This window comes from Mchenga conophoros, linkage group LG12, assembly GCF_057382185.1.
Source record: "Mchenga conophoros isolate Kocher_MC1m ecotype Shallow Benthic linkage group LG12, M_conophoros_male_GT1.1, whole genome shotgun sequence".
Lineage (NCBI taxonomy): Eukaryota > Metazoa > Chordata > Actinopteri > Cichliformes > Cichlidae > Mchenga > Mchenga conophoros.
Genome location: NC_140537.1, coordinates 29,243,006 through 29,269,952, shown reverse-complemented (window position 1 = coordinate 29,269,952; position 26,947 = coordinate 29,243,006). Strand labels below are relative to the sequence as shown.

The window sequence follows — 26,947 nt, the reverse complement described above, 5'->3', positions numbered from 1 at the left end:
ACCGTGACAGCTGGGACAGGCTCCATCCTCTCATGACCTTGAATCAGAAAGCAGCTAAGAAAATGAATGGATCATTTTGAAAACATGACTCTGTTAGCCAAATAGCAAGCAGAGATATTTGGCATGATCGCTAGATCTTATTTTTTTCGTCAAATTTCCTAGTACTTTGTCTTTGCATCCTCAAACTGCAGAAACTAACCTTGGAACAGCCATGTAAATAAGTGAAGACTAAATAGCTCTCCCACTGTAGGTTATGGAGATGTTTTAAAGTAATAAAAACCCTGTTATGTTAGCCAAGAATCTATGAATACAAAGATGCCTCTTGCAGCTTTGATTTCATGTGTGATGGAAGTAAAAGAATATCCAGTGTTTGAAATTTCAATATCTAAGACCTTGTCATTTTGGTCTAATTTGTCTCATTAAGTACAGTCTGAGGCTTTTTATTCCTGCCAAGGGGTGCACTCTGCACTTGGAATATTGAGTCTCTTATTACATGAATTTCCATTTCTTGGCTTTTCATTGATGTGGCAAGGGAGTGACTGAGAAAATGCCCTGAAATATACACAGCTTCACAAAGTTTTGTGTTAACTTAACCATTCTTTCATTTTGAATTTTAAAGGCACTTTATTTTCCTGTTCAGTACCAACAAGATTTTTTAAGAATAGTGCCTCTTAAATTCTTAAAATAATAATAATACAGAAAAAGAAAAAAAAGGATGCTTTGATGTTTTGATGAGATGTCGAGTGCAGCAAAGGCTATAGGTTGTCTAGGTTGTGTGGAATATGTGGGCTGTACCTTTGTGCATTTAAAAATCCCTAATGAAATTCTATATAAAGAATATGAATATAAATATGATTCAACAAACATTTTAAGCATAAATAACTGTATGAGTCATTTTGATACTGTTTCTTATTTAATAGCACCGTAGCAACACAGTGTAGACATCGGGCTCCTGCGCCTTTCCCTTCAAACAAAGAGAAGAAAATTCAATGTAAGGACTTTATATAGCCTTCAGAGACCTCATTCTGTTATATTTTAAAGCTCAATAGTCTCTCTCAGACACAAACACACAAACATGTGTTTTTATGATTTTTTGGAGGTCTTATTTGGACATATCCTGACACAACTCTGTTAATGGGCACAATCGTGCCTCAGTTTGTGAGAGAATAATGTAACTGTATGCCATGAAATTCTGCATGGACCTTCCCGGGGGACAAATTGCCATGTTTGCTGATTTCCTTGCACTATATGCTAGTCTTGTTATTTAGCTGGAACATAAAAACATACACAAACACACACACACACACACACACACACACACACACACACACACACACACACACACAAACACTTGAGAAATAATTAGCTGCAGTAGTTTGAGGCTTTAGTAGAATCTTCTATCTTCAGCTGTAAATAAAGACTTTGCTTTTAAAGGTAGAATTTAAAAAAAGAGTTGTTATTCAATTATAAGTGTTGTTAATAAGGCGAGTTAACATTTTAAAACAATAGAAGAGGTCATGTGTAGGAAGTAGCCTTAAAAAATAACCAAAAAGAAAACATCAGGTGGCAGGTTTTCTTTAGAAATATTAGTTTCCAGTTGCTATGAAAGTCTCCTTTGGTAAGCTCTGGTAATCCTCCGTTCACACATACTGTAGGTGGAGTTAAACAACAGAGACAGGCATGCTTATAGAATTCATCTCATACATTTTGCATGCCGGGCACATGTACTGTACATAAAAGATGGACATTTCCACAGTGACATCATCTAATAGACTTCAGAGATTCTTTTGAAACCTTTTCTTTGACATTTTGGCTGTTGGCATTTGTTTGTTTGTTTTCTAAAAATTCAACATAACCATATTTGGATCACGAGATAGTACCGAGGAGCTAATGCTAGTACTAGCTTAGTTTCCAAAAATCTAACGTGTGACTCTGTTGACTGATGATAAATGTTTTAGATGCCCAGTAACAGTCTTAATCTTGTTTGGTGTTCAGGTGTTGGACCTGTTTCCAATGCTTACCAAAAGAAACATTATGTGATTTGATATCATTTCAACCTCAGACACCTTGTCGCATTTATGGAAAAGGACATATAAATTATAATATAAGCACATATACAACGTGTGTTTTTCTTGTGTGTCTGTGTTCCAACCCTCCAACTCTCTGCTCCTGCATTCCTGCACATTTTACACTCTGTTTTGTGAGAACTACTCTGTATTGTTTCACATTCTGTCACAACTGTAAATCAGGGACAGGAAACAACAAGTAGCTGTGCCTGTGCCTGCTTTTCAATCAAAATGGTGAAAATATTCTCTAAGAGAACTTTGTGATTTCAGACAAAAGAGAAAGTCTGGAAGAAGATTTTTCAGTACAGAGTCCTTTTGCCTTTGTTGGATCCCAACCCTTCTTTATTGGACAGCAGGGTTGGGAGAGGAGGGGTTTAAAATACAGGAAACAGTCTGGGGCAAACTCAAACTCGTCCTGTGGTAAGGACTCTAATGTTCAATATATGGCTCACCTACTCAATCAAGTGAGCTACAGCAGGATCATTAATTCGGAGTATAACAGTGAGTTTGAAAACACCGATGAGACTGACCATCATTTTGCTCCCAAACAGTCCCATCAGCAGCCATCAAGGGGGGGAAATGGATGTCAAAAATGGTGAGAGCGAATGGTCCTCATGCCCAAGAAATAAGCCATCCCGCATGACTGCCACCACGATGCAACCAGGGCCAGCGCAAATGGTGTGACGTGAAATCTTTAACTTTATATCCTAGATGGCATCTAGAAAATCATCCTGACTGTGAGATGTTCCTTGATATAAATTCTCCTCCTTATCAAGGAGCAACAGAAGCATGTAAGAGGTGTGTGGGTCCAAGATAGACAGAAAGATAGATAAAGTGCATGAACTAAGTATGCAACACACAGAGCAAAACTCTGTCCCTTGTGTGGTTTATATGCTGGCACCAACAGGCTATTTATTTAATGGGAGCTGAACTACAGACTGAGATGAATTGTTTGGAATTGGGACAAAGTAAACATATGTTAAGTATTTTTACAGACTGTTATGACTAAATTGAATAAAAAAGACCCAAAATGCTAAAGTTGGCCAGGTATCAAAATGTGAACATCACATAAGGGAAACATCACATAAGGAAAATGCAATCAGTGGAGAAACTGAACTGATAACTGCATGGTCTCACAATGTCTTCTGACTGAGTAACAGGCTCATAATCATGAGATAGCCTTCACTCTAAAGCATTCCCTTCTTTATCATATATTTTATTCTAAATGAGGATCATAATGTACAAAATGAGGATCAGGCACTGATGAAGCCTTGAAACTGGCAATGGTGATTATAAACTCATCAGGAAAAGTGTTTACTGAGGCCACAAATCAAGTGAAAACTAGGATCATTTTCTAATAGACTTCTTTACAATTGGACTTGTGTTTTTATACAGCTAGCTCTCTGCCTCCCCAGAGGCTATATTTATCTTTATATAAAGTCTAAGGTCCAAAGACATGAAAGTGTATAACGGTAAATAGATATTATGTATGAGGGCAACAGCAGTGAGAATAACCTAATATACTATATAACTGCTTTGCTTTTAAACTCTCAGCTGACTGCATTTACATGTAAAAAACATCTGATACTGTAGGTTATCAAGCTAAGACTCAAAGAACTCTTATATTTGGTTATTTAATATGATGTAAAACTGTTATTCCAGGTTTTCTGTCTTTTTTGCTGTAGCTAACAGCTACAGGGATTCTGTATCAGTCAAAGGATTAAATGAGCGTACTTTCAAAATGTCTCTCACTCTGAGCACTGTGATCATATCTTATTGGAGGGCTATCAAGCCCAGGTACAATTTTCACTTGTACACCTGCCAAAACAATAAATTATTTAATCTATTCTGAAATAAAAAGAACAAAAACCTGAAACCACCCAGAACGATAAATATTGAAGAACGACTGATGGATCATGCCTAAAAGGAATACAGCAAACAGTAATAAAACTTTCACAGCTTTTCTTTTCTTTATATAAGAAGAGAGTCTACATATAAACAGTATGGACTGAAGCGGCATTCATGCTCCCGCTCTGTAGGAGAATTATTTATCTTTAGCTCTATTCCTGGGAGGATGCTTTTGACAACATCTCATCTCACTGTCTGAAAACCACTGCCATCCATTAGGGCCAGGAATTGCACTACGATGTCTTTGTGGGAGGCTTTGCCAGTTGCACTACGTTTAAAAGCTTCGAAGGAAGCAAAGCAATACTGAGGCAAAGAAAGAAAACATTTATTGTTCATGAATGTGGTGTCACACAGGTCCTGTCAGAAAAGAGCAGGGAGGTGAGGTCTTGGTTTGAGGTCTCTGAAGTAATCCTGCCTCCCCTCTTCTCTAAGCACAGGAAACTGGACTTTGGAACTGTTCTTTTTCAAGAACAATCAGCACATTCGTGTAAAAGCAGTACATTGCAAAAGACAGTCTAACATTCCACATGACAGCTAGGTTTTACATTTGTGATGCCCACTGTAATTTATATCCTTATAAAAATTTACAGAATAACATTTTTTGTGTCTCAGTGCAAAAGATATATATTCCAAAAGAATTTCAGAAAAGCCGTGCCCTTGTTTAATGACCGTCCATATCCCTCCCCTTATCTGTACCCCTACAATAGTATAATTGGCCTGTTTACTGTACAAGACCACCAATAAATAACAGAAGCAGTTTTACAGTCACTGTCAGGTAGCAGCAGTGTTTCAGCTTAGACTTTAAATACATATTCACAAACAACAGTGTGTCACTGTACACCCACAATTCATCAGAACTTTAACTATAGATAATAATAATAATAATTACATTTGTATTGATAGTAATTACCATGACAATAACAACAGAAAAAAAGAAATACATAGTGTCACATCGGCATTAAAGTATTTACATTGCTTTTTCAAGTTCTGTGGCTTAATTTCCCGTGTGTGAATTTCCCAAGTAAAAGAAGGCAATGAAGTGTCTCTAAGGTAAAAGGTTGACAGTGGGGAGTTTATCAGCTGGTGCAGATGCTATTGATGGAAATGATGCCTGGGTCCACCAGGCCAAGCTCCTCATGCTCATTCACACACAGCTGATAGCCACAGCCCCGCCTACGCTTCAGTGGGGTCACCTTGGCATCAGGCTTGGCTCGAGGTGGCAGGAGAAAGCCCACACTCCCTGCAATCAGCATGTGCCAGATGCTGTGTATGTAGAAGTAGTTCTCCTCTGTCTCCACAAAGGCGTAGAGTGCCACGGCAGATGTGGCAATCATGGTGCCCGGGAAAAGGAAGAACACCCAGCGCTTCCAGGTGGGCGGGTAGCAACGTCGACGCCGGATGGTGCGCACAGTCTGACAAGGTCCACAGACACATAAAAAAAAAGATTATCAGTATCACTATTTACACCTGTTTTTTTCTGAAAGCTCACAAAGTAACATTTTCCAATGGGAACAGTTTAATACCCACTCATAATTTCATACAGGAAATGACAGCTTCCAAAAGAAATTCCATGCAAAGAAAAACACAGCGCCAATCCTTTACTGAGATCCATTTACAGACCAAGAAAAAGACTTAATTTATTCCCATATGTGCTGTGGTGCCTGCAACCAATATAACCCTAGCAACAACCACTAAGAACCTGAAAAAATCTATTTTTGTATTCATGTGTATCTGACCTCATCGCCACAGACTAGAAAGCAGAGTTATAATGTGCGCTTCCCAGGGCTGTGTGTAAACACGTGTTTGAACACATTGTCATGTGTTTCTTTTATGCTCACATGTTAACAGCATGATGTGTGTCAAAGGCAGCAGAGTCTCGCGTAGCAAACCACAAAGTGTTTTATATAGTGAAGTTTATTTTCATAGATCATAGTTTGTTTTCCACATGAATTGATCTCCAAGGCCTTGTGTTTAACGGTCTTACTAATTTAATTTAATGAACTTTTTTATGTAGAAAGAGCATATTGAAGTGGGAGATCACACAGGGAGAGTCATTAAAGAACTGAGACCAGTGGGATTTCAGCGAGGGACCACTAGACATCTCTATTTTATTGCAGGTGGAGAGGGATGGTATTCTCTGTGAATCTCTTGTGGTTTTATTGTATGAAATTTTGTATTCATGCCTAGCGCCGCAGAAAAAGTCTATCATCTGGATCAGCTGATGGATTAGTGACGTGCCTGTCAATGCTTTATCTGCTTTTTTATGTTTCTTTGCTGGAGCTGGATATGAAATCTATTTTTGAGAATATGTGCTAATGCTTTCTGTAAGTGTCCCATGATTGCCTCTATTACAGCGCAAAGAGAAATGAACATTTAATTTCATTCAGTCTCTATTTTCATCGCTTCATAAACACTGATTGCTTGAATGATTTTTTTTCTTTCTCAAAAGGTTATTATGAAGAATTTGACACAATATAAGGGGAAACGTAAGCTGGTCGTGAATGACAAAAGTAATTACATGCACGAAACGGCTCTGTATGCATTTAACAATGAAGAATGCAAAATCCTTGCATACTTTTGTGGTTAAGCCAAATAATTCTAGACCAGGATTGTGTTTTTATGTATGAGGCAGGGACCTCATTTAGTTTGAAGAATTAGGGATATTTGGCATTGACAGAGTTGAACTTCCCCCCCTTCCTCTTGCTGCTAATGACACCCCTGCACAGCAGCAGACGCTCTGTGCCCTCCGCTTGACTGATCTAATTCGGTTGTGTCTGAGAACATTCAGAATGCCAAGCTTTGCAGAAACATGACAAGCTGAAATGAAAGGGCTCTTGTAGAAAATGTGCAGTGCTCAGACTCGGAGTTGGAGTACGGAGCGGAGAATGTTGAAATGCAGACATACGCTGTTGAACCGCTGATAAATTATTAAGTGTCAGGTAATCAAAGCAGAATCCCGGGTTTATCTTTAAAAACTGCAACATTAGCATGAGATTCAACTGCCTTTTATGGAAAGGTTGCTGCGAGGAATTTATTCCTATGCAGTCTGTTGTTTCATTTGCCAAGGGAGGATGAGATTATCTGTCTCTGTTTATACTTCCAGTCCGTAGACACTGTCACAGTATATCATTTGCCACTCGTCAAATAACATATGTCAACAAACCATCTATAATTGAATTACAAATCAGCCAAAGACTAAAGAAAATCAGCCAAATATTGAAAGCCGGTAGCTTTACATACATTTGCAGTGATTTATTTTAAAGCATTTAGAAAGAAGATATTTTTGACAATAGTAAAAAATACACTTTCCTACTTATTGTGCTAAAGCTGCAGGGTTTACATGGTGGAATTAAACAGTACTTCGTCTTCCAATATTTCTGTAGGATCCTCCAGCTCGCAGATAGATAACTCTCAGAGCTACAACTCCCACACTTTATTCAGCACAAAGCTTTCTCCAAGGAAACCACAAACCTTGTTTTCAAACTCATGTCAGAGGTTTGGTGTTAAAGGCTTTTTTTTCCACAAGAACCTTGCCTGAAAGACTATTATTTTTTATCTTCTCAGTTCAGGGAGCACATTATGACTCGAAGAAGAGTCAGTGAAAGTACAAGCTGAGTTATAATGGAACTACAACCCATGACTAATACCCACAGGCTGCAAAACTTTTAAAGCCCCTTCAATACTAATGTAAAATAGCTTCATTGGTCAGAAAACCACCAGTTTTTTATGCATGCACATGTTCCAAGCCTATGTTAGCTTACATGACAGATTTAATCCTTTTATACTTACTATCATCAGGGACTCGAGGGACTGTGGAGACGCATTTTATTTGCATGTCTGAACCAGCGTGAATGTTAAACACAAATTATGTATTAAAGTAACAGTTTCATGTTGTGCATAAATATAAAATAAAATATCTTCTATTGCACAATAATTTTACACCCTATAAATACAAGCAGAAATGCTTTTACACCTGATTAATACAGGTTTAATTTAATTTTAATAAGCATACATATAATGTGATAAAATACATTTTGGCACAAGAAAAATTTTTTTACCCAGCCCACTATAAATTTTCAAAGGTTATTTATATATTGGATAAAGATTTTTAGTGTGATACTTGTAATATCCACATTTTTATTTTACTTTATATGTTCTTACCTTATATCATATCATATTTTTATTTTTACTTATTTATCGCTTTAGACTGTTTCTCTACAGTTCCTATAAATAAGGAGATCATTTTTCTCTTACCCATGCCACGGCCATGATGCCCAGAGCAAACAGGCTGGGTCCCAGCAGGTTCCACAGACCATGACGATCCAGCTGCAGTGCCATGGACAGAGACATCGCCCCCAGCAGATACAGAACCTGACAAAAAAAAAACCATGGATCAATAACTGCTCTCCATAAACACAGTCAGCATTGTTACATGTACAAGCAAGAACATATTTGTGCGGTCAGGCGATAGCACAACTCTACCTTTGGAGAGGTAAAGACTATTGTCAGTGTGGCAAAACTGTAATCTTTTTTCCATACATATAGGAAAAATGGCTTTGCATCAAATCTCTAAACCATCAGGTGATTCATGTGTGGACTATACTTTCACGTTTTCTCTGTTTTGAGCTGACATCCTGTTATTTGGCTTTCAGAGTTATACTTTTCTTAACACACGTGTTTTTTTGCCATCAAGTTCTATTGGAGATCATAGCTGTGATGCTCCACAGAAATAAGTGCCTTACTAAAAGAAATGTTGTTGTGCTTTGTCAACAAGTTCAACAAGGCTTTGGATGTTGTTATTTTCTACTAGTCACCACAATAATATATTACAAATTTTAGTTTTCAGTTAATAGTCTGCTGTTGCATGTTTACGTGTAACATTGAGCTATTATTAAAGATGTCCATGTTATGAAAGAACAAACAGGTTCGCGGTTGAGAATCATAGACAGTTTGACAGTATTGACAGATGGTTTTGAGGCACTATAGAAGTATTTGTTCATGTTATCTATTCAAAACAAGAAAATATAAAATAATGGCAGCTATTTACTGCATTGTTAACTGCCACAACAAGCTACCTTTAGCACACAGCATGCAAGTCTGTGCTCCAAAAGGTAAAAGCCTCTCATTATGTAAATATATAAGCACTTTAATGTACCCGTAGGGAAAATAACTGCAGGGTTCAGGTGAACTCAAAATGGGTGCTTATAGAAAAATACACTAGACCTCTTTTGAAACAGCTGAAAGCCCCAATAAAACAGTGAAAACAAAATGCTAACAATAGAGCCACATGATATATAAAATCAGTTATTTTATTTTATTTCATTGCCAAGCTCACAACTGGACATAAAGCCACAGGATATAAAAGAGATAAAGTGAGAATGAAAAAAATCAATAAGCTGTGCTACACATGCTCGGGGAGAACTTGAGCCCATCCAGAATGCCTAGGGTCTAGTAGGCAATGTGAGGAGGAATCGGGGATTTTTGAGCTGGTAAGAGATGACCTGTCTGCAGGAGAATAGAACTAATTGGCACACACCAAGGAGGAAAGGAGCAGCATGGTGCAGCCTGAGGACTCTTTGCAGCAACAGTCATCAGTCATGCTGCTCTGGTGGATCACACAGTGGCACAGAAACAAGCATGCATTGCATGCAGGCATGAATGCATAGTAACAAATGAGCCTGCAGGAATTCTAAAAAAACAATAACAATCTATTTTTATCTGCAACTTATATTTTCATGCTTAATAAGATATATAGTGTGTCAGATTTAATGTATATAGTATTGGTGCATGTCTAATGACCGTACCACACTGAGGTGTCATATAACGGCCAAGGAAACAGTATGTGATGAAGTGGAGCTAAGTAAAGGTCAACTTATCATCTTTTAAATAAAAATTTCATAATTAAATAATGCTGGAACCAGTAATATATTAACATATGCCTATATAAAACATTTTTACAAGGTTGTACAGACATTTGATGTACTAAGATTCCTGTGGATTACTGCTAATAACTGCTAAATTATTAGCAAGGTTACATACTCATTCATTCTATAGTATATTTTCAAATTTTCAAATTATTTGTGAAGTCACTTTACAAATATTAGGAATAATATCGGTTTAATTTCATATCATGAAAAGCAAACGGAAACAGAAAATTTGGAGCATCAAACACTGAAACAGAAAACAGCGCTTCTATTTGCAGCAGATATTTCAGGCATACCTATTTAGCTACTAGTAATTAAAATCATGTGGCTATTTTTTTCTGATTGACTGAACAAACATGTTTGATGTCCTACAGTGCAATTACATTGGTGAGAACAATGTTTTCAGAACTGTTCAGTAAGGAAGGGGCAAAATTACAAAGATGTGATGAAGTGTAATTATCTTCATAATTGTGATCCAGAACTTTCACCAAGTTGAGACTAACATGCCTCCTGGTGCTCAATCTTTATGTGAACTAGCATAAAATGATTTTCAGCCAACATTTTTGTGAGACATTAAGAGCTTTGCGGGTCCAAAAGTCGCATACTACACAGCGAGACAAACAATATTCCATGCTCTTAGGTCCTTTATCCTCTAGTACTAGTGTAACATACAAACAAACACACACATACACACACTCAGTGTCTCTTTCAAGTACACAAACGCACAAAGTCCCACTTGCCAGTCCTGACATGTGCGATTTGATTAGTGACTGCGTACTGCAGCGCTAAGCAAAAATGAAAACTCTAGAGGACAGCAGATGTTCATGCACTCCCCACCCTCCTCCTACCTCACACCCTCTCTCCACTCTCCCCCCTCTCTCTGTCTCATTTATGGACATGGACACACATTTACACATACGCACACACTTTCCCTCAGACTGCTCCATCTTGGTATGCAGCCAGGGAGTGACCCATGGAGAAGGTGCACCTGTTAGTGTTTACCATTACCCACGCAATATGTCAGCAACCAGAGAATTTAGTGCCATGCAATGCTGATTTTAACACATTGATCTTTTCATTTATGACTGAAAATTGAGGCATATGAGGTGCTCGTTTATAGCGCTACAGCCTCTCAGTACTTTAATCTAATCTAATCTAATCTCTCTTTGTTCATGGTCTGGGAGAGTGCAAAGGCATCAGGGTCTGAAAACGTCTGTTTCCGGATGTCTGAATCTACTGACATCTACCTACGACTAACATTTTATTAAGTAGCAAATGTGACAGGCTGAGTTGTTTTTCTAAATGGCTGTTTATCCATTTAGAAACATAATCTCCACATAAAAGGGTATGACCTAAGCTGCACTTCATGTGTCCAGGCTGAAGTGCCGCTTATTACTTTGCAGCTAGAGTGGAGAAAATTAGTGTGTTTATAAATATGCACTGTTAATGATGACATGCATTTTCTCAGTTCATTTGTGTTGAGATCAATGTATCGAAGAACTGTTGATATCACTATGCAAGCCTTACATTTTCATCTTTATCTTTATAAAGGGAAAAGTTTCTATTACAACAGGACTTTTCAGTTTTATAGAAAGAAAACAAATATCCAGTCTGAGTATCAGTAGAAACAGGCTTCGCTCAGAATTACACATACCTGTTTGATGATGGATTTTAGCCTAGCCATTGCAATGACGGTGACCCACACTGACATGAGTGACCCGAGGAAGTCACAAAACTGCAGAACATCATACTCCATGATGCAAAACACCACAATACCTGGCTGGTCGCATGCATGGTAGAACTGTGAGAAAAGAAGAGAAAGGCACAAAGGTTACAAAAACACGCAGATGTGTCAGAACAATAGACGGCACAACAGCACAAAAGTATTGATTCTGTAAAAAGCTTGAGCTGAATGATAAGCTGAATAAAATAAGCAATACCCAGGTTATTGCTGGTTACTGACAAAGAAGCTATACAGACCATTCTTTTACAAACTCATCTCAGATTCATTGCAACACAGTGGCATGCACATACTGGCCAACTCTATTTATGTATGAAATCCCACTAGCATATGTTTGCAGCTATATTTCTTGCAATTTTATTTTTACAGCTTTGTTGAAAGAAGAAAAAAAATTCCGGTATGAATACATTATCTATAAAATGTCTACTCACTACTGTATACACTATCAATAAATGATTATATACAGTGGGGCAAAAAAGTATTTAGTCAGCCACCGATTGTGCAAGTTCCCCCACTTAAAATGATGACAGAGGTCAGTAATTTGCATCAGAGGTACACTTCAACTGTGAGAGACAGAATGTGAAAAAAAATCCATGAATTCACATGGTAGGATTTGTAAAGAATTTATTCGTAAATTAGGGTGGAAAATAAGTATTTGGTCACCTCAAACAAGGAAAATCTCTGGCTCTCACAGACCTGTAACATCTTCTGTAAGAAGCTTTTCTGTCCCCCACTCGTTACCTGTATGAATGGCACCTGTTTGAACTCATCATCTGTATAAAAGACACCTGTCCACAGCCTCAAACAGTCAGACTCCAAACTCCGCCATGGCCAAGACCAAAGAGCTTTCGAAGGACACCAGGAAAAGTATTGTAGACCTGCACCAGACTTGGAAGAGTGAATCTACAATAGGCAAGCAGCTTGGTGTGAAAAAATCAACTGTGGGAGCAATCATCAGAAAATGGAAGACATACAAGACCACTGATAATCTCCCTCGATCTGGGGCTCCACGCAAGATCTCATCCCGTGGGGTCAAAATGATCATGAGAACGGTGAGCAAAGATCCCAGAACCACACGGGGGGACCTGGTGAATGACCTGCAGAGAGCTGGGACCAAAGTAACAAAGGTCACCATCAGTAACACACTACAACGGCAGGGAATCAAATCCCGCAGTGCCAGACGTGTTCCGCTGCTGAAGCCAGTGCATGTCCAGGCCCGTCTGAAGTTTGCCAGAGAGCACATGGATGATACAGCAGAGGATTGGGAGAATGTCATGTGGTCAGATGAAACCAAAGTAGAACTTTTTGGTATAAACTCAACTCGTCGTGTTTGGAGGAGGAAGAATACTGAGTTGCATCCCAAGAACACCATACCTACTGTGAAGCATGGGGGTGGAAACATCATGCTATGGGGCTGTTTTTCTGCCAAGGGGACAGGACGACTGATCCGTGTTAAGGACAGAATGAATGGGGCCATGTATCGTGAGATTTTGAGCCAAAACCTCCTTCCATCAGTGAGAACTTTGAAGATGAAACGAGGCTGGGTCTTCCAACATGACAATGATCCTAAACACACCGCCCGGGCAACAAAGGAGTGGCTCCGTAAGAAGCATTTGAAAGTCCTGGAGTGGCCTAGCCAGTCTCCAGACCTCAACCCCATAGAAAATCTGTGGCGGGAGTTGAAAGTCCGTGTTGCTCGGCGACAGCCCCAAAACATCACTGCTCTCGAGAAGATCTGCATGGAGGAATGGGCCAAAATACCAGCTACTGTGTGTGCAAACCTGGTAAAGACCTATAGTAAACGTTTGACCTCTGTTATTGCCAACAAAGGTTATGTTACAAAGTATTGAGTTGTATTTTTGTTATTGACCAAATACTTATTTTCCACCCTGATTTACGAATAAATTCTTTACAAATCCTACCATGTGGATTCATGGATTTTTTTTTCACATTCTGTCTCTCACAGTTGAACTGTACCTCTGGTGCAAATTACTGACCTCTGTCATCATTTTAGGTGGGGGAACTTGCACAATCGGTGGCTGACTAAATACTTTTTTGCCCCACTGTATATCACATTATCGTAGTGAGACATCATTCATTTTAAGGAGAACTGGGGTTTTTATCATTTTATAAAGGAGGATTTCTTTTGTTAAATAATATTTCAAAAAATTACACAATAGGCACTTTCTCATGTGAAACCTTTTCTTCAAGGAGAAATATTAAATTAGTCCCCTGAGATATGAAAAAGCATGGTCTGCTTTTAAATGTAGTTTTCTTTCACTCTATAAAACGCACTCTTCTTGGTTAGGAGGCGGATAAAATGCAGCAGATTATTAAAAAATAATGATGCCATACCGAGCATTGTTTCTGGCTCCAGCAAGATTTCATCCTTAGCATCAATAGTAACGTTTATTGTCAGTATTTCTTAATTGTAATTCTGTGCTAATATACTAGATGTAGCTTTTTAAAAGGTACTGTAGCTGAAAGAAACAAAACAAAAACAAAAAACTTCATTTGATTCTAACAGTTCTAGTTGCCAAACGGTACTTTTGGTGGGGGTGAAATAATTTACCCAAACTTAATTTTGTCGTCATTTTTGCAGTGAAAATGTTTTCTAAAATTCGCTGTTGCCTGGGGGAAGTTCCCGTAGTGGAAAAGTAATAAAGTTATGGCTCTGAGCAGGGGATCATAGTAGAGATACTGGAGCATTTTTGTTTTAATGAAGGACATTCATTTTAATGCTTCCAATGCAGAATAGAATTGTAAGCATAAGTATTTCTGACTGTGGTGTAGTTTGGAATGACTTACTCAGAAATAGGAGTATGTCATCTGCATACACGGGAATTTGATGCAGAATGTGTTTCCTATTAAAGCTCGCCTTGCCACAATCTGATGACTTTCGGAAAACATCTGCTTTTGTGATTCTTTCTTTCTTTATGCTTACTTTTGTGCATTACTGATACCAACTGTTTATTAGCAAAGTACCATGCTTAAATAAAAGGAAAATATACTTTAGGTTATCACTTTTCACTCACAGTGGAGAAAAACATGGTGAAGATGTAGACCGAAGCCTCCAGGAGGTAGTGGCTTCGGATGGCGATGGCCACGGGCGGGACAAACATCAGGTTACTGAGACAGAGTAGCAGGGTGGAGAGGAGCTGGAAACTGTACGAATAGGCTTCTGAGTTGTCTGTGCACCCCCATCCATCCCAGCCTAAAATACCAATACACACAGACCACCTTAGTAAATCTGGTACTTTCACCTAAAAAACTAAAGCTCTAAGACAGGTTTTTGTTTTGTTTTTGTTTTTTAACAGGCTTTACATGTTGGGAAAAGCATAAATGGTGCCTGACTTCCTTAAACCCTCAGTCAATTCCAGGAAAAACGTGGTTTTGGTTTATGAATGAGAAGAGTTTCCCCAGCAGGTGAAACTGTTTGTTTCAAACCCTTAATCTCTTAAAATGTATGAAATATTTATTATCTCTTGACAAGAATAATGCCTTAGCAGCCTTTTGCTATGAACAGACATTTCTCTGCAAAAATAATCAAAAACAGATATGTGTGAAGTTGTTTATCCTGCATAATAGAGCCTCCTGGTGTGAACTCACTTCTATTTTAAAACACCCCCGCTTTGGTACATTGGATCTTTATCAAGTGGTTGATTGAATAAGACAGTGTGAATTAAATATTCGTGAGCACTGTTGAACAGAGGTTTTGCAGTCTGAGATGGGCCAAGGGCAAGTGCTGAATGCAAAGCGTCTGCCAGGAAGTAGTCACACATGTGAAGTATGACAATGAATTTAACTGAGGAGAAACCAACTCTGATAAAAGAAGATCAAAGGCAGGATTTAAAAAAGCCTCAGAGGACATGCTTTGTTTAGTTTCATAAGCTCATCTTTTATTGAAAAGCTGTTGGTAATTAAGACTGTGTTTTATTGTCTTATCAAAATGCCTTATATTAGAAGATTAATACCAGGCCACTGAATGAGTCACTGAAAAGTGGCACATACAATTTAATTGCAGAATTGTCAGCTCAATTTTGGAAAATGACCTGTGCCATCCCACCTGGCTCGCTCTCATTTTCTTGTCACTCCGCATGATGTATTTTCCAACAAATTAGGAATTCTTTGCAGCAGTGATGACCTATTTTCTCAAAGAAAAGTTCTGTCTTATCTTTCATATGCGAAAGAATCTTTTGACAGACAAGTGTAATTATACATTCAGGGTTGCACTTGCTTGCTGTTTATTAATTACTAATTAATTACTGATAAATATTTAAGGAGGTTGTTAAATATATACAGTACTAATTATTTTTCCCTTACATAAAACAACTTCCGCTCTTTTATTAATAACTGCATGACTTAGATATTAAAACAGAATCAAAAAAGACTTTACCGGACCACCTCGTTTCAATTTAATTGACAGTGTGCACTACAAGTTCAAATAAATAAACAAGGATTTAACAAAGCTGTCCATTTAAGCTGGAAAAAGTAAGACACTGTGATGGACTGCAATAGATTTTTAAAGTAAAATGTTACCTGCTTTGCATTCACATGCAGCATAAAGGTAATTGTTGGTGCGCAGAAGCTTGCACTGTCCATACGTCCCACAGTCATTGATGCACGGAGTCAGGTATGCACGCATATAAACCTCTGCAGTTACATTGCTGCATTGCTCAAATCTGGAAAAGGCAAAAATATATGATTGCAGGTGATGCCTTCACTGTTTTTCATCTGCATAATGACTTTTGTTTATGGCCAAATGTGTCAGATCTATAGACTGCATAGCTGTGCACACTTTTTAGCATTCCAAATTAAGCTGGTAAACATTATACTTACTAAATACAAATATAACAGCATTGTTATTGTGAGCATGTTATCAGCTGACATTCACATATCACTCCAAGCTCTTTTAGAGCTTTGTCTCACAAAGCCGCTCAGGCGCCTGCAGGGTTTTGTCTAGTTTTCTTGTGTCCTCCAGAAGCCCTCATCACCACAAAACACTGGAGATCAAAAGGTTGTTTCGGCATTGCTAGATGTCAGACAACTTCATTCTATTAGGCCTCGGAAATCTCCAGCTTTATAATTACAAAACTAATTTTCTGTAAATTATGTCTATTCCACCAAGGGTTCTAGTTTAACCGTCATTAATTATTTTGAATAGGTAACTCAGCTGTAATTTCTCACAAAACTCTAAGTCTACAGGTGACTGCATATTCACAGACAGAGGTTACTTACTTAATTTGCTCATCTTTAACACTACAAAAACAAAAACTGCTAATCAATCAGTTAAAGAGAATAAAACTTCAAATATGTTTCTTTATGTGTTTCTGCAACATTTTATTTATTTTGTTTTTATTTAGTTGTATACATCAGCTTAACTGTATATTTGAAGGGCACCTGTCATTTACCATCTAATGACACCTGATTGGTTTAGTATATGCAAATGCGTGGAAATCTAGCACATAACACTCTGATCTTTGTCTGCATTTTCATACATCAGCTAAGTGTTCGTGTGAGGATGAGTCCACGTCCCACACCATCTGTTATTATCTGTTATTCAAATTCAATTGGAACTCCCAAGTGGGACGGGAAAAATCTGCTTAATTTCATTCTGTTCACATTTTTGTGCCATAAAGGCTTCGCCAGAACAGCTCAATCTGCTGAATTGCTAATACTTACGAACTCGTATATAACATTACAACAACAAAACTTAATGAAAACATTCGCTCTAACTTCTCTCTCTGACATGATTCGCACCGACTTTAAATAACCCTCAGAGAAAAATACTTTACTTCTTGAATTCACAAGTTAAGTAACACTTACATAAACATGGAGAGAAAAACAGAAAGAGAGGGACACTGGTGTGGCCTTTGCAGTAGGCCAAAGCCTTATTGGTACCTACAAAGTATACTATTAATATCCAAATACCACTACCAATAAAACAGCGTTGCAATAGCATTTTTTTTAAAAAGCTTTTTGCAAACTTTTCTTGGACCCCTTGAATTAAAACTGGATGTGTGCATTTCGATTACAACTCGATTGTTTGATTTAAAATTCACTATGACGTGTGCAAAAAAAACATTTCTTAATTGGTAAGTGTGAAAATATGGATAAACCTCAAAATCTACCCCTCCTTTATGTCATATGCTTGGTGTGCACCATACACACATTTATGAAGCCAGTGCCAAATCAGTCTGCTGGGTGACAGATGGCAGAGGATGTGGTTCAATGAGGGAGGCTTCGTCATTCAAACAGAAAGCATGGTGTCTTCATTATGGCAATGAATTATTTATTTTGGTAAACAAACTAGTGATTGTGTTATGCTGACAAATTCAGAAGATATGAATGTCCTATTTTGCAATTGTCTTTGTGTAATTGACAGCAAATATTGTCTCGTAGAGGTTGCTGTGGAGCATTGGGACCTGGCCGAAGAACTGATTATGAGAATGTCATAAATTTATGTCAAAATGTATGACGTTCAGCTTGTTTTGTTGAATTCCTGCTTGTAAAAGATGTTTTTGAGACTTTCTAGGTTGAGCACTCAGGAGATTATAGTTTACACAATTTTAAAGAATAGTTTAAAGAAGGCATAGCTATAAGGATTCTTACCATTGGACCCAATTTATCAAGCCTTTTTGCCAAGTTTTTCAACCTCCTGTTTGACAGGAGGTTCATATTTAGTGTATAACCATAAAAGCAAGTATCATAATTTTAACAGAGCAAATATTAATTTCCAAAACTGAAATAATGTCTCTTTATAGGCATAAAAACACATACTAAAACTTGGTTTAATTCAGCGGTCCCCAACCTTTTTTGCGCCACGGACTTAACGATAAAAACGATTAAAAAAAAAAAAAACAATAAAAACGATAAAAACGATAAAACCCCTGAAAACCAGAAATTTCACACCCTGGGGGTTGGGGACCGCTGGTTTAATTGATATATATTTAGGATAAGATGAGATGAGAAAGTTACAGCAGTTACAACACTATATGTAAAGCACAGATAATATATAGCAAATATGGAGACTGGTATGAAGCTCTATAAAATAGAATACATAACCAACAAACAGGTAAAGTTCTCAAGCGAAGCAGTGCTTTCTGTCTTACCCATGTTCAGTAGCACACAGAGAGCGCAGACTGAGGTACCAGGTGCCTGTTTGTGGGTAGGGAATCCTCAGTTTGGTGATATTAGTGGAGGTGTTCACAGAGAGGAAAAACCCCGCCACTGATTCTGAAGAAAAAGGTAACACAATAAAACACAGTCCAAGCTGTGACAGAGAAGGTTCATAACTAGATAAGCTTTGCGCATACAAGGCAAAAATATCGATTACTTGTGCTGTTCTCACAATTCTACTAATAAACTTGCTTAGATTCAAAATCACACACTATGTGGCTGTTTTGTTTAAGCAAAATTTGGCATACCTGATTCACATTTCAGTGATGTGTTTTCGCGTAAGAAAAGTGGCATCCCGTGGTTGAGGCAGCCAAACACTGTGAGATTAGCTCCTTTCAGCGTAGACTGCAGGAAAAACACATAATCAAACGTCATTCATCCGTCCAACCATCAACCATCTGCTGCTATCATTCTGGTGAGCTAACACTGTTCATGATTACCTTTAGGTCTATTTTCTGCACAGCCACGAGATAGTAAACTTTAAAACTAACAAATCAAGTAAAGTGCTCTCTCTCTGTCTGCCAGAGGCACCTACAGTAAGTGAAGATGTTGGCAGTTTATCGCCTTGAAGCATCAATTATACATTAACATGCTCATGCATTGAAAGAAATCCAGGAGAATTATTCAAGCGTCGGGAACTGCATATGCTTATACAAATTGGTTCATTCTGCAGAGAGGTGAAGGGAGGCCACAGCTGTCCAAATTGGTCTATTGGTAGACAATAAATAGCAGCAAACTGGATGTGTCAATTTGCACTCAAGCACCAAACTTGACACTTTATTAGTTTTAAAATGCCCCTCCATTATTTACCCAGTCTCCATCTTTTGTTTCTGTGTGTGTGGGTGGGTACAGCGATGGGTCAGTTACTAAACCACAAAGTATGCTAAAAATCAGAAGACTTTCTGACGAAAACTTTACATTCAGAAATTCACCACATTATATACATTTGTGGGATAACTTTAGACAATTATTTCTTAAATACATAAGATTTCTATCACCCCCTTAGCAAAAAATGGGCATAATGTATATATAGGGAGTTGGCAAAGTTGTTGATTAATGCAATGACTAACAAACACTTTGCCAGGTGCTGAGATTTCAGGCTTCCTAAACTCACCATCTGGCCTCTATTCTCTTGGTGGGAAGACTAAATCACACCCAGTGGCATTTTGAGAGAGCCCCACACCCTCCCCCTCCTTCATCCTGGCTCTCCTCTACAGTTTGAGGATAAAGGATTAAGCAACAAATATCAAAGTGGCTCACCAGATGCAAACACGGGGAGAGCAAAGCAGGCAAGAGCCACCCCAAAGCCAGATAATATGATTCTAATTGGCAGGTCAAAGAGCTCCATCAAAGTAGAGATGTTTGTAGTCAATGTAGCTAGATGGCAAGGTTGGTGTGCCAATTGACCAGTCAAGCACTATTAGAGGGATTATTATAAAAGTACAAGTATGTACACATTAATTTTTTTGTGATTTCTTTCCTCTGACTTTTTCTTTTGTAACAAAGGTTTATCCAGCCATTCATGTCAGCAAAGGATGATTCCTGGTGAATCTTATTCGATAATCTTCTCCCTTGCTCTTAAACACCACTAAACGGTTAAATTTATACTTTTACTGTGATGTATACCCTGTGATAAACTGGCAACTTGTCCAGGCTGTACCCCCACCTCTCACCCTGTGACAGCTGGAATAGGATCTCCCCCTCACCCTGAATTGAGGATGGACTGATGGAAGGATAGATGGATAAGCAAAAAGTTCGGTATAGTCTGATACCTTAATGAGGACACATTTCAGTGACACTGATTTCCTAACTTTTCATTCAGAACAACAAAGCTGTCGGCTGTTCTTGTACACTAGAAAGCTCCACAAAGCTCAGTGTAAAAGTCAAAAGAGACATATTTTTTAATTGAGCAAAATGAGAGTGTGTGAAGCGTTAATGATGCAAAGGAAATAACAGAAAACATACTTTAATTATTAGACATTTGTTTTTTAATTAGGGCAATTAAGATAGAGGAATTAAAATAAATAAATAAACATCCATATTACTTTATTATTATTTTAAGCATGTATGGGAAATTACGGCATCACAAACCAAAAAAAAAAAGACATACTAGAGGTAACTGTAAATTCTTAGCATCTTGAACTGTTGTGATTACAGTCCCAGTCTTTTCTCAAAGTTAACTTTTTTGGAATTCACTCTTAAAAAACAAGTTACCAATCTTAACTTCCTTTTTTGCTGGCCTCATATGCATTCCTGAGCATCTGTTGATTCAGTAATACTGCAGTATTAAAGCGGTTTAAACTGACAGAATCGTGAGGTTTTGCACTGTCACACAAAATATACTTTGTCAAGGTTTAGCGAGGATTCAACTGTATGCTGTCGCATATGAAATAACAAATCCCACTATGGAGTGCTCGACCTACCCCAGCCTGCAATTCAAGCTGCTATGAAAATTGTTACAGGGTTAAAGCTTACATGAAGCCAAAATGTGACGATGTCCATCCTGTTTTTGGTGTATTTACTCAAAATAACATGACAGACACATGTGTGTAAATTATTTGCAAGTTAAAAAAGCACATCTATAATATAAGTGCACCCAACCTGGTTAGCCAAGAAAGCTAAAGATGTTCAAAAATCAATGGAGCATGTGTAGCTTGTTTTCATTTTTTAGAAATTATATCCCCTTTTAAAATATAAAAAACTATAAGACTATTTCAGAATCAATGCACTTTTTAAATATGATTTATTATTCCACCAGTAATGAATCTCAGTGATTCATTTATTCATTTCATTATCTGCCCATAAACATCCTGGTTCCCCAGGAAACACATGCAATTAAGGAAGAAAGATTATCTCAAGATACAGAGATGTGATATATGTGATCACTCTCAAATCTATCATCCAAACCGTTCATGCACTCGAAACAACGATATTCCCTTGCTTCTTTGATATTTTACTGATAACTTTTGAGGCTCATTCTGTCTCTCAAATCTGTCTGAAATAATTTCCCTTCAGCGTGGATGCTGGCTTTCTCAGCACACTGCATCATTTCTGTCCAGAACCCAGAATTTCTAAAAGGATTTCAATCACTTCTTAAAATAGCTTTAGCTGTCAGGGCATTATGTGATGTGTTGTTAATAATATTCTATTCTTGTTCTGCTTTAAGAACACATTCATGTCTGGAATTCTAATGTTGATTTTGTATGTTTTTTTTATTTACTGGCTTTACTCGTAAAGCCTTTTGTAATATGATTGTGAGCATTGCTATATTAATCATGTTTAATGTTAGGATTTATATGCCCGATCCATTATGCAGATGTTAGTTATGATTGGTGAATGTGAGTGGCAGACCCATAATTCAATCAGGGGTGCTATCTACCAGCAAAGTAAGGCTCAAGGTTAAAGACTGAAGAAAACTACTGTGGAAAATCTTTAAAAGGATCACTTCGACAGCCCTGATGCATCAACTCTGATTGCTAAAATAGAGGAGAAAAAAAAGGTTTGATGAATGCCAGTTTGTCTATGTTGTATACTGACATGTTTTTGCTTTGCTGAGTTTAATAGAAGTTATGCTGATGACATGTGCCAGGCAGTAGATAATGCCAACTGATGCAAGAACATGGACAAGCTGTCATGTGCTGTATATACTGCCTCCATATTCCAGTGCCCAAACTAATTAAACCAAACTCCAATCTCTGTGATGGGTTTTAATTTTAATCAATAATATATCTGCTATCTGGATATCTTTTAAAGCACATGTTTCAGCCTCTGACCACATGAATGCTGCTTAGCAAAAGCAACAGAAGTTTTATTAGTTTGGGGGTTTTTTTTGTAATTTATTTATTGGTATCAATCCAAGTTTATTATTTTAAATAAAAGATACACGTAGTGCACAATTAAGATGTGAAAAATATTACATTTCTTTAGATTCATTATTTATTGTGCATATGTTTAATTATATATTTATGAAGATTTTTAAAATGATTGTTTTAATCAATATTTATTTTAGCATTCAATTTCACACCTCTCCTGTGTGATAATGACAGATGGTGTTGCACAACTCTGCCATAAAAGCGCCTAGTTTTCACTGGCTGATTAAAAATATGAAAATAAATGGCCGTGGAAATACTGGATGTGAACATAAACTTACAAATAGAAAAATGAACATAAGAAATTAATATAGTTTTAAAAAAACATATTTATTGTTTGTCCCTGGCTGTTTAGCTATTAGGACCTAGTATAATATGTAAGCATTATTTTTCATGTATCACACTTATTTATTTTTTAATCTACTCCCCCAAACACTTTTATGCTGCCAAAACAGTTTATTACTGTGACAAAAGTACTAGTGCATAAGGGTTAGCCAAAGCATTCATGAATATGCGCTCATTACACTGTTTCTAATTTCTTTTCTGCGTGAGCCTTACCAAAGGTAAACTTAAACTGATCAACTGCCAGGTGAGGCATCAGTGGGAATAAAAGCCATATGCATTCCTTTCACACTTTTGCACAGAGAGTGATGCAAGGCAGACAAGCAGGTCCAGCTATTGTCTCCTAAAGCCCTGCAAATCTGCCAGAGTCCCCCACAGGCAGCGGCTGACTGGATTCTGCGCCTGTGACAAGCAAGTGACAGATCATCGCCGAGGGGGGTTAAATCTGTTCATAGAATAATATAGCATGACAGTCTCTCTGAAGAATACATCTAACGGCTCATACAACTATCACACCAACCAGGTTTCATCCCAGGATACTGTCTTTGTGACATCTGCAGTGCGCACCCAGTTAAAATTAACCAACAGCACACACTTGGGAGTATACCGGGGTGTTGAATGGAGGGTGAAAGGGGTCAGGGAAAACACTTTGCTACTGCAAAGATAGCACCGATAAATACAAAGAGAGGTTCTGCTGCAAGATAAAGGACAGATACAGTAAACAGGTGAAAATGGGCACACCATGGAGAAAGCCAAGGGGCTCACGTAGCCTTTGTGGGTGGTGACAGCAGCCACAGCAATCCCAAACTCCATTGATACACTGTTAAATGAATTACCGTCAATTATTTTCATTTCCTTTAAAAATTTTCTCTGACAATCTTGGAAAGAAGGCTGTTTGCTTTCTTACCGGGGGTTAGATGAGAAGATCGATCATTAATTTCATCTGTGTGTGCGTGTGTTCAGTAGAGATGATGGATGTGTAGTCTGGCTTATTATAAAGTCTTGAAGCGGTGAGAAACAGTATATAAGCTGCATTTGGACAATTTCAAACCTGTGAGGACAGGATTGTACGGGGGGGAGGGGGCACTACACATAGGGTTTACTTTCATTTATGATTAATCTGACATTAATTTCCTCATTAATTGACTTATCTTGTCTATTAAACCTAGAGCGTAATAGATTTAGTGTTAAATTCAAGTCTGCTGCTGCAAATGCTCTTTTTCATCTTTTTTAATGTCTGACATTTCCTACTGTTTATATCTTTTGTGCTAAATCACTGGTACTGTGGGCAACACATTTTGTTTACCAGTATTTTTACTCTATCTTTAAATGTGGGGAGATAGACCCGATATTTTAAGCAATACTTCCCAAACTGTCAGGATGTTCCTTAGAAGTAAACAATCAAAGCTATCTGTTAGTGTTTTGTGCTTCATCTTGTTGCTGTCTCAACACTGGCTGGCTTTCTCTCCATTAGAAGTAAAATGTTTAAAAGTCCATCTGCCAGCCTGTAGCTCTCCAGTTTCTGGCTCCCTGTAGACCTCCAGAGCCAATGCAGGTGCATTCCTAATGCCATTACTATCTGAAGGACAGATCAACACAGACATATTAAATCCTGCTTGGCTGATTTTTGCATTTTGTTTGCTCTCAATTAGAGACATATGCCACAAGCCCAAACACTGGCGCCTGTTTCATTGTGAACTTTTTCAGTTCCCACAGCAAAGTCTATGACCATACGTGCATCCATATTTAGCAGGCGCGCTCAGCCAGGCACTTTGTGAGCCCAGTTATTCACCCTTGCTAGCTGCTGATTTTCTCCTCTATGACTGTTGCAAATTTACTTTTCTGATAACAATCTGATCCCTGCACAGGATACAGCAAGCGAAGGGTGAGAGTGGTGCCAGAGCACTGTCCAGCATCTTGGGCCAAATCCCTTCCTTGGACCAGGATGATAATACTGATTTGATGAGCTAACAGTGCCTCGCAATTTTACAAATACTGCGAGAAATTATGAAAGAAACAATAGTTGTATCATCTGTAAACCTCACCATGTTGAGTTTGAGCTCCATGTTTAGGACTCCTCCACTGTCTAAAACGGGCATTAGGTTGACGGCGAACACGGCTGCCCTGTCCGGTGGAATCGATATATTTGGACCGAAGAAGACGTAGAAGTGCACAGAAAAAGTGTCCAGCTCATTGCGCAGAGTAGGACGGATCGGCCAGCACTTGTTAGTGTCTGCAGTCGGTGCAAGGTAAATGATGCTGTCTTCTGAGGTGTGCAGGTGACTGCTGTTCTGGGACAGGCTTGGCAGGGCTGCCATTAACAGTGTATCAGATAAGGAGAAACCCATCGCTGTTCCAAAAGACTGAGGCATGTTCATCGAGGAGCTGGGTTGTGCTTGGTCTTTCAACAAACTGGGTTTGGAGCAATCTGTTCAGGAAAAAAAAAGTCAAAACAATGCTGTTATTTAATTTGCACTTATATGCACTATAAGCAACAGAGTCTCTATAAATGTTTGAGCTGGAGCTCTGTGTTTTAGATCCGTGCTTACAGGCAGTGTTTATTGTTTGCTATTGTTCCTCAATATCATTTATTCTCTCTCTGCTCTCTTGTGACCCCCGACTGATCACCAAGGCAGCCGCCCACCCTGCTGTTAAAAACTCTGTCTGTTAGAAGGTGTTTTTTTTTCTCACAGAAAGCATTTCATTAATGGGGATTAATGGGTTTTCTTTAAGGTCTTGACATATATGTAAAGCACCCAGAGTAAACCATGTTGTTGTTTGGCACTATATTAATGGAACTGAAACCTAATTATTTAGTTCAGCTGGCTTCCAGAACATATACAACAAGATTCAGTGCTGTGGATTGCCTCTAACTTGATTGTAGACTGTATGTTTTCCACCAACACATAGAAAATCAATGCAAAATGGTCACTGATGTCGAATGGCAAAGTATCATCCAATACCAACAGTCCCCAAGGGGAAAGGATTTCAAAGGCTTTTTAGCTCAACCTCGTTTGCATATTATTGTCTCGAAAGGGTTTGAAGTATTTTGATGTCCGTACAGGCAGGTGGAGAACGCCTAAAAATACTGAATACTGCAGCTGCAGGTAACATTTGTGTAAAATCTGTAAAGCCTCGTAGACGGAGGACAAAGATGGAGCACTTGAAGAATCCTGAAAAAAATCTATAGAAAAATCTATAGAAGAAGAGGCAAATGTCACCCATCTGTCTCAAAAAGAGCCAACCAGTAATTAAACCAGAAGACATGTTAACCAATCACATCATACACAATACAGATCATGATACGTTCGGCTGTGTGGTGGCAGACATATTAACTTATTTCTGTGATGATATAGATAAGTCCACCTTTTGTTTTTCTTGGCTTTCTGTATCTAAGATGTGTATTCGCATTGTATTTATTCAGTCCTGAAATCGAGTAGGTTTTTAAATTAAGCTGTAAACCTTCCATATTGATGTATATTTAGGTCTTGGTGACCACTACAATTAAAGTAAAAGTCTCTTATTAAAGTCTCTTTTCATTCATTTAGATGGGCAGTTGCTCTTATCCAACAAAAATGGCTGCTGAGAGGCAAGACTAAATGTATATACACAATAAGTACTGTACTGTATTTGTGTGGGTGGCTTTCCCCCCTTTGATTTAGAGCATAACACATGAACCCTGTTCAGTTGTCTGCTGAGGACAGAAAAGCTGCAGTGATGAAATGCTTTATAAACAGCAACAATAAATAATAAAGTGCAACCTAGTTTTATCACACTTTGTATTACTAGCGACCGTGACACCTGTAAATTGGACCAAATTCAACTATGGGCACATATTTCTGAGACAGCTCATAACAACAATAACCAATAACAGAAAGAAAGGTGAGGACTCCAGATGGTCTCCTCCCTCAACCTGAG

The 26,947-nt window shown here is 38.1% G+C and overlaps 1 protein-coding gene across 1 annotated transcript in view; it reads right to left on the bottom strand.

The window, feature by feature from the left end:
- Positions 1 to 4,277: 4,277 nt before the first annotated feature.
- tmem8b (transmembrane protein 8B) overlaps positions 4,278 to 26,947 on the bottom strand; it is a 34,929-nt gene continuing 12,259 nt past the window's right edge. Inside the window, exons 6-13 of the mRNA XM_085295105.1 lie at positions 25,075 to 25,457; positions 19,067 to 19,163; positions 18,752 to 18,875; positions 16,179 to 16,321; positions 14,675 to 14,853; positions 11,553 to 11,699; positions 8,229 to 8,345; positions 4,278 to 5,386 (exon numbers count right to left, since the gene is read on the bottom strand). Of these exons, the coding sequence (XP_085151231.1) occupies positions 5,051 to 5,386; positions 8,229 to 8,345; positions 11,553 to 11,699; positions 14,675 to 14,853; positions 16,179 to 16,321; positions 18,752 to 18,875; positions 19,067 to 19,163; positions 25,075 to 25,457 (1,526 nt within the window). The 3' untranslated portion in view covers positions 4,278 to 5,050. The remainder of the gene's footprint in view (positions 5,387 to 8,228; positions 8,346 to 11,552; positions 11,700 to 14,674; positions 14,854 to 16,178; positions 16,322 to 18,751; positions 18,876 to 19,066; positions 19,164 to 25,074; positions 25,458 to 26,947) is intronic.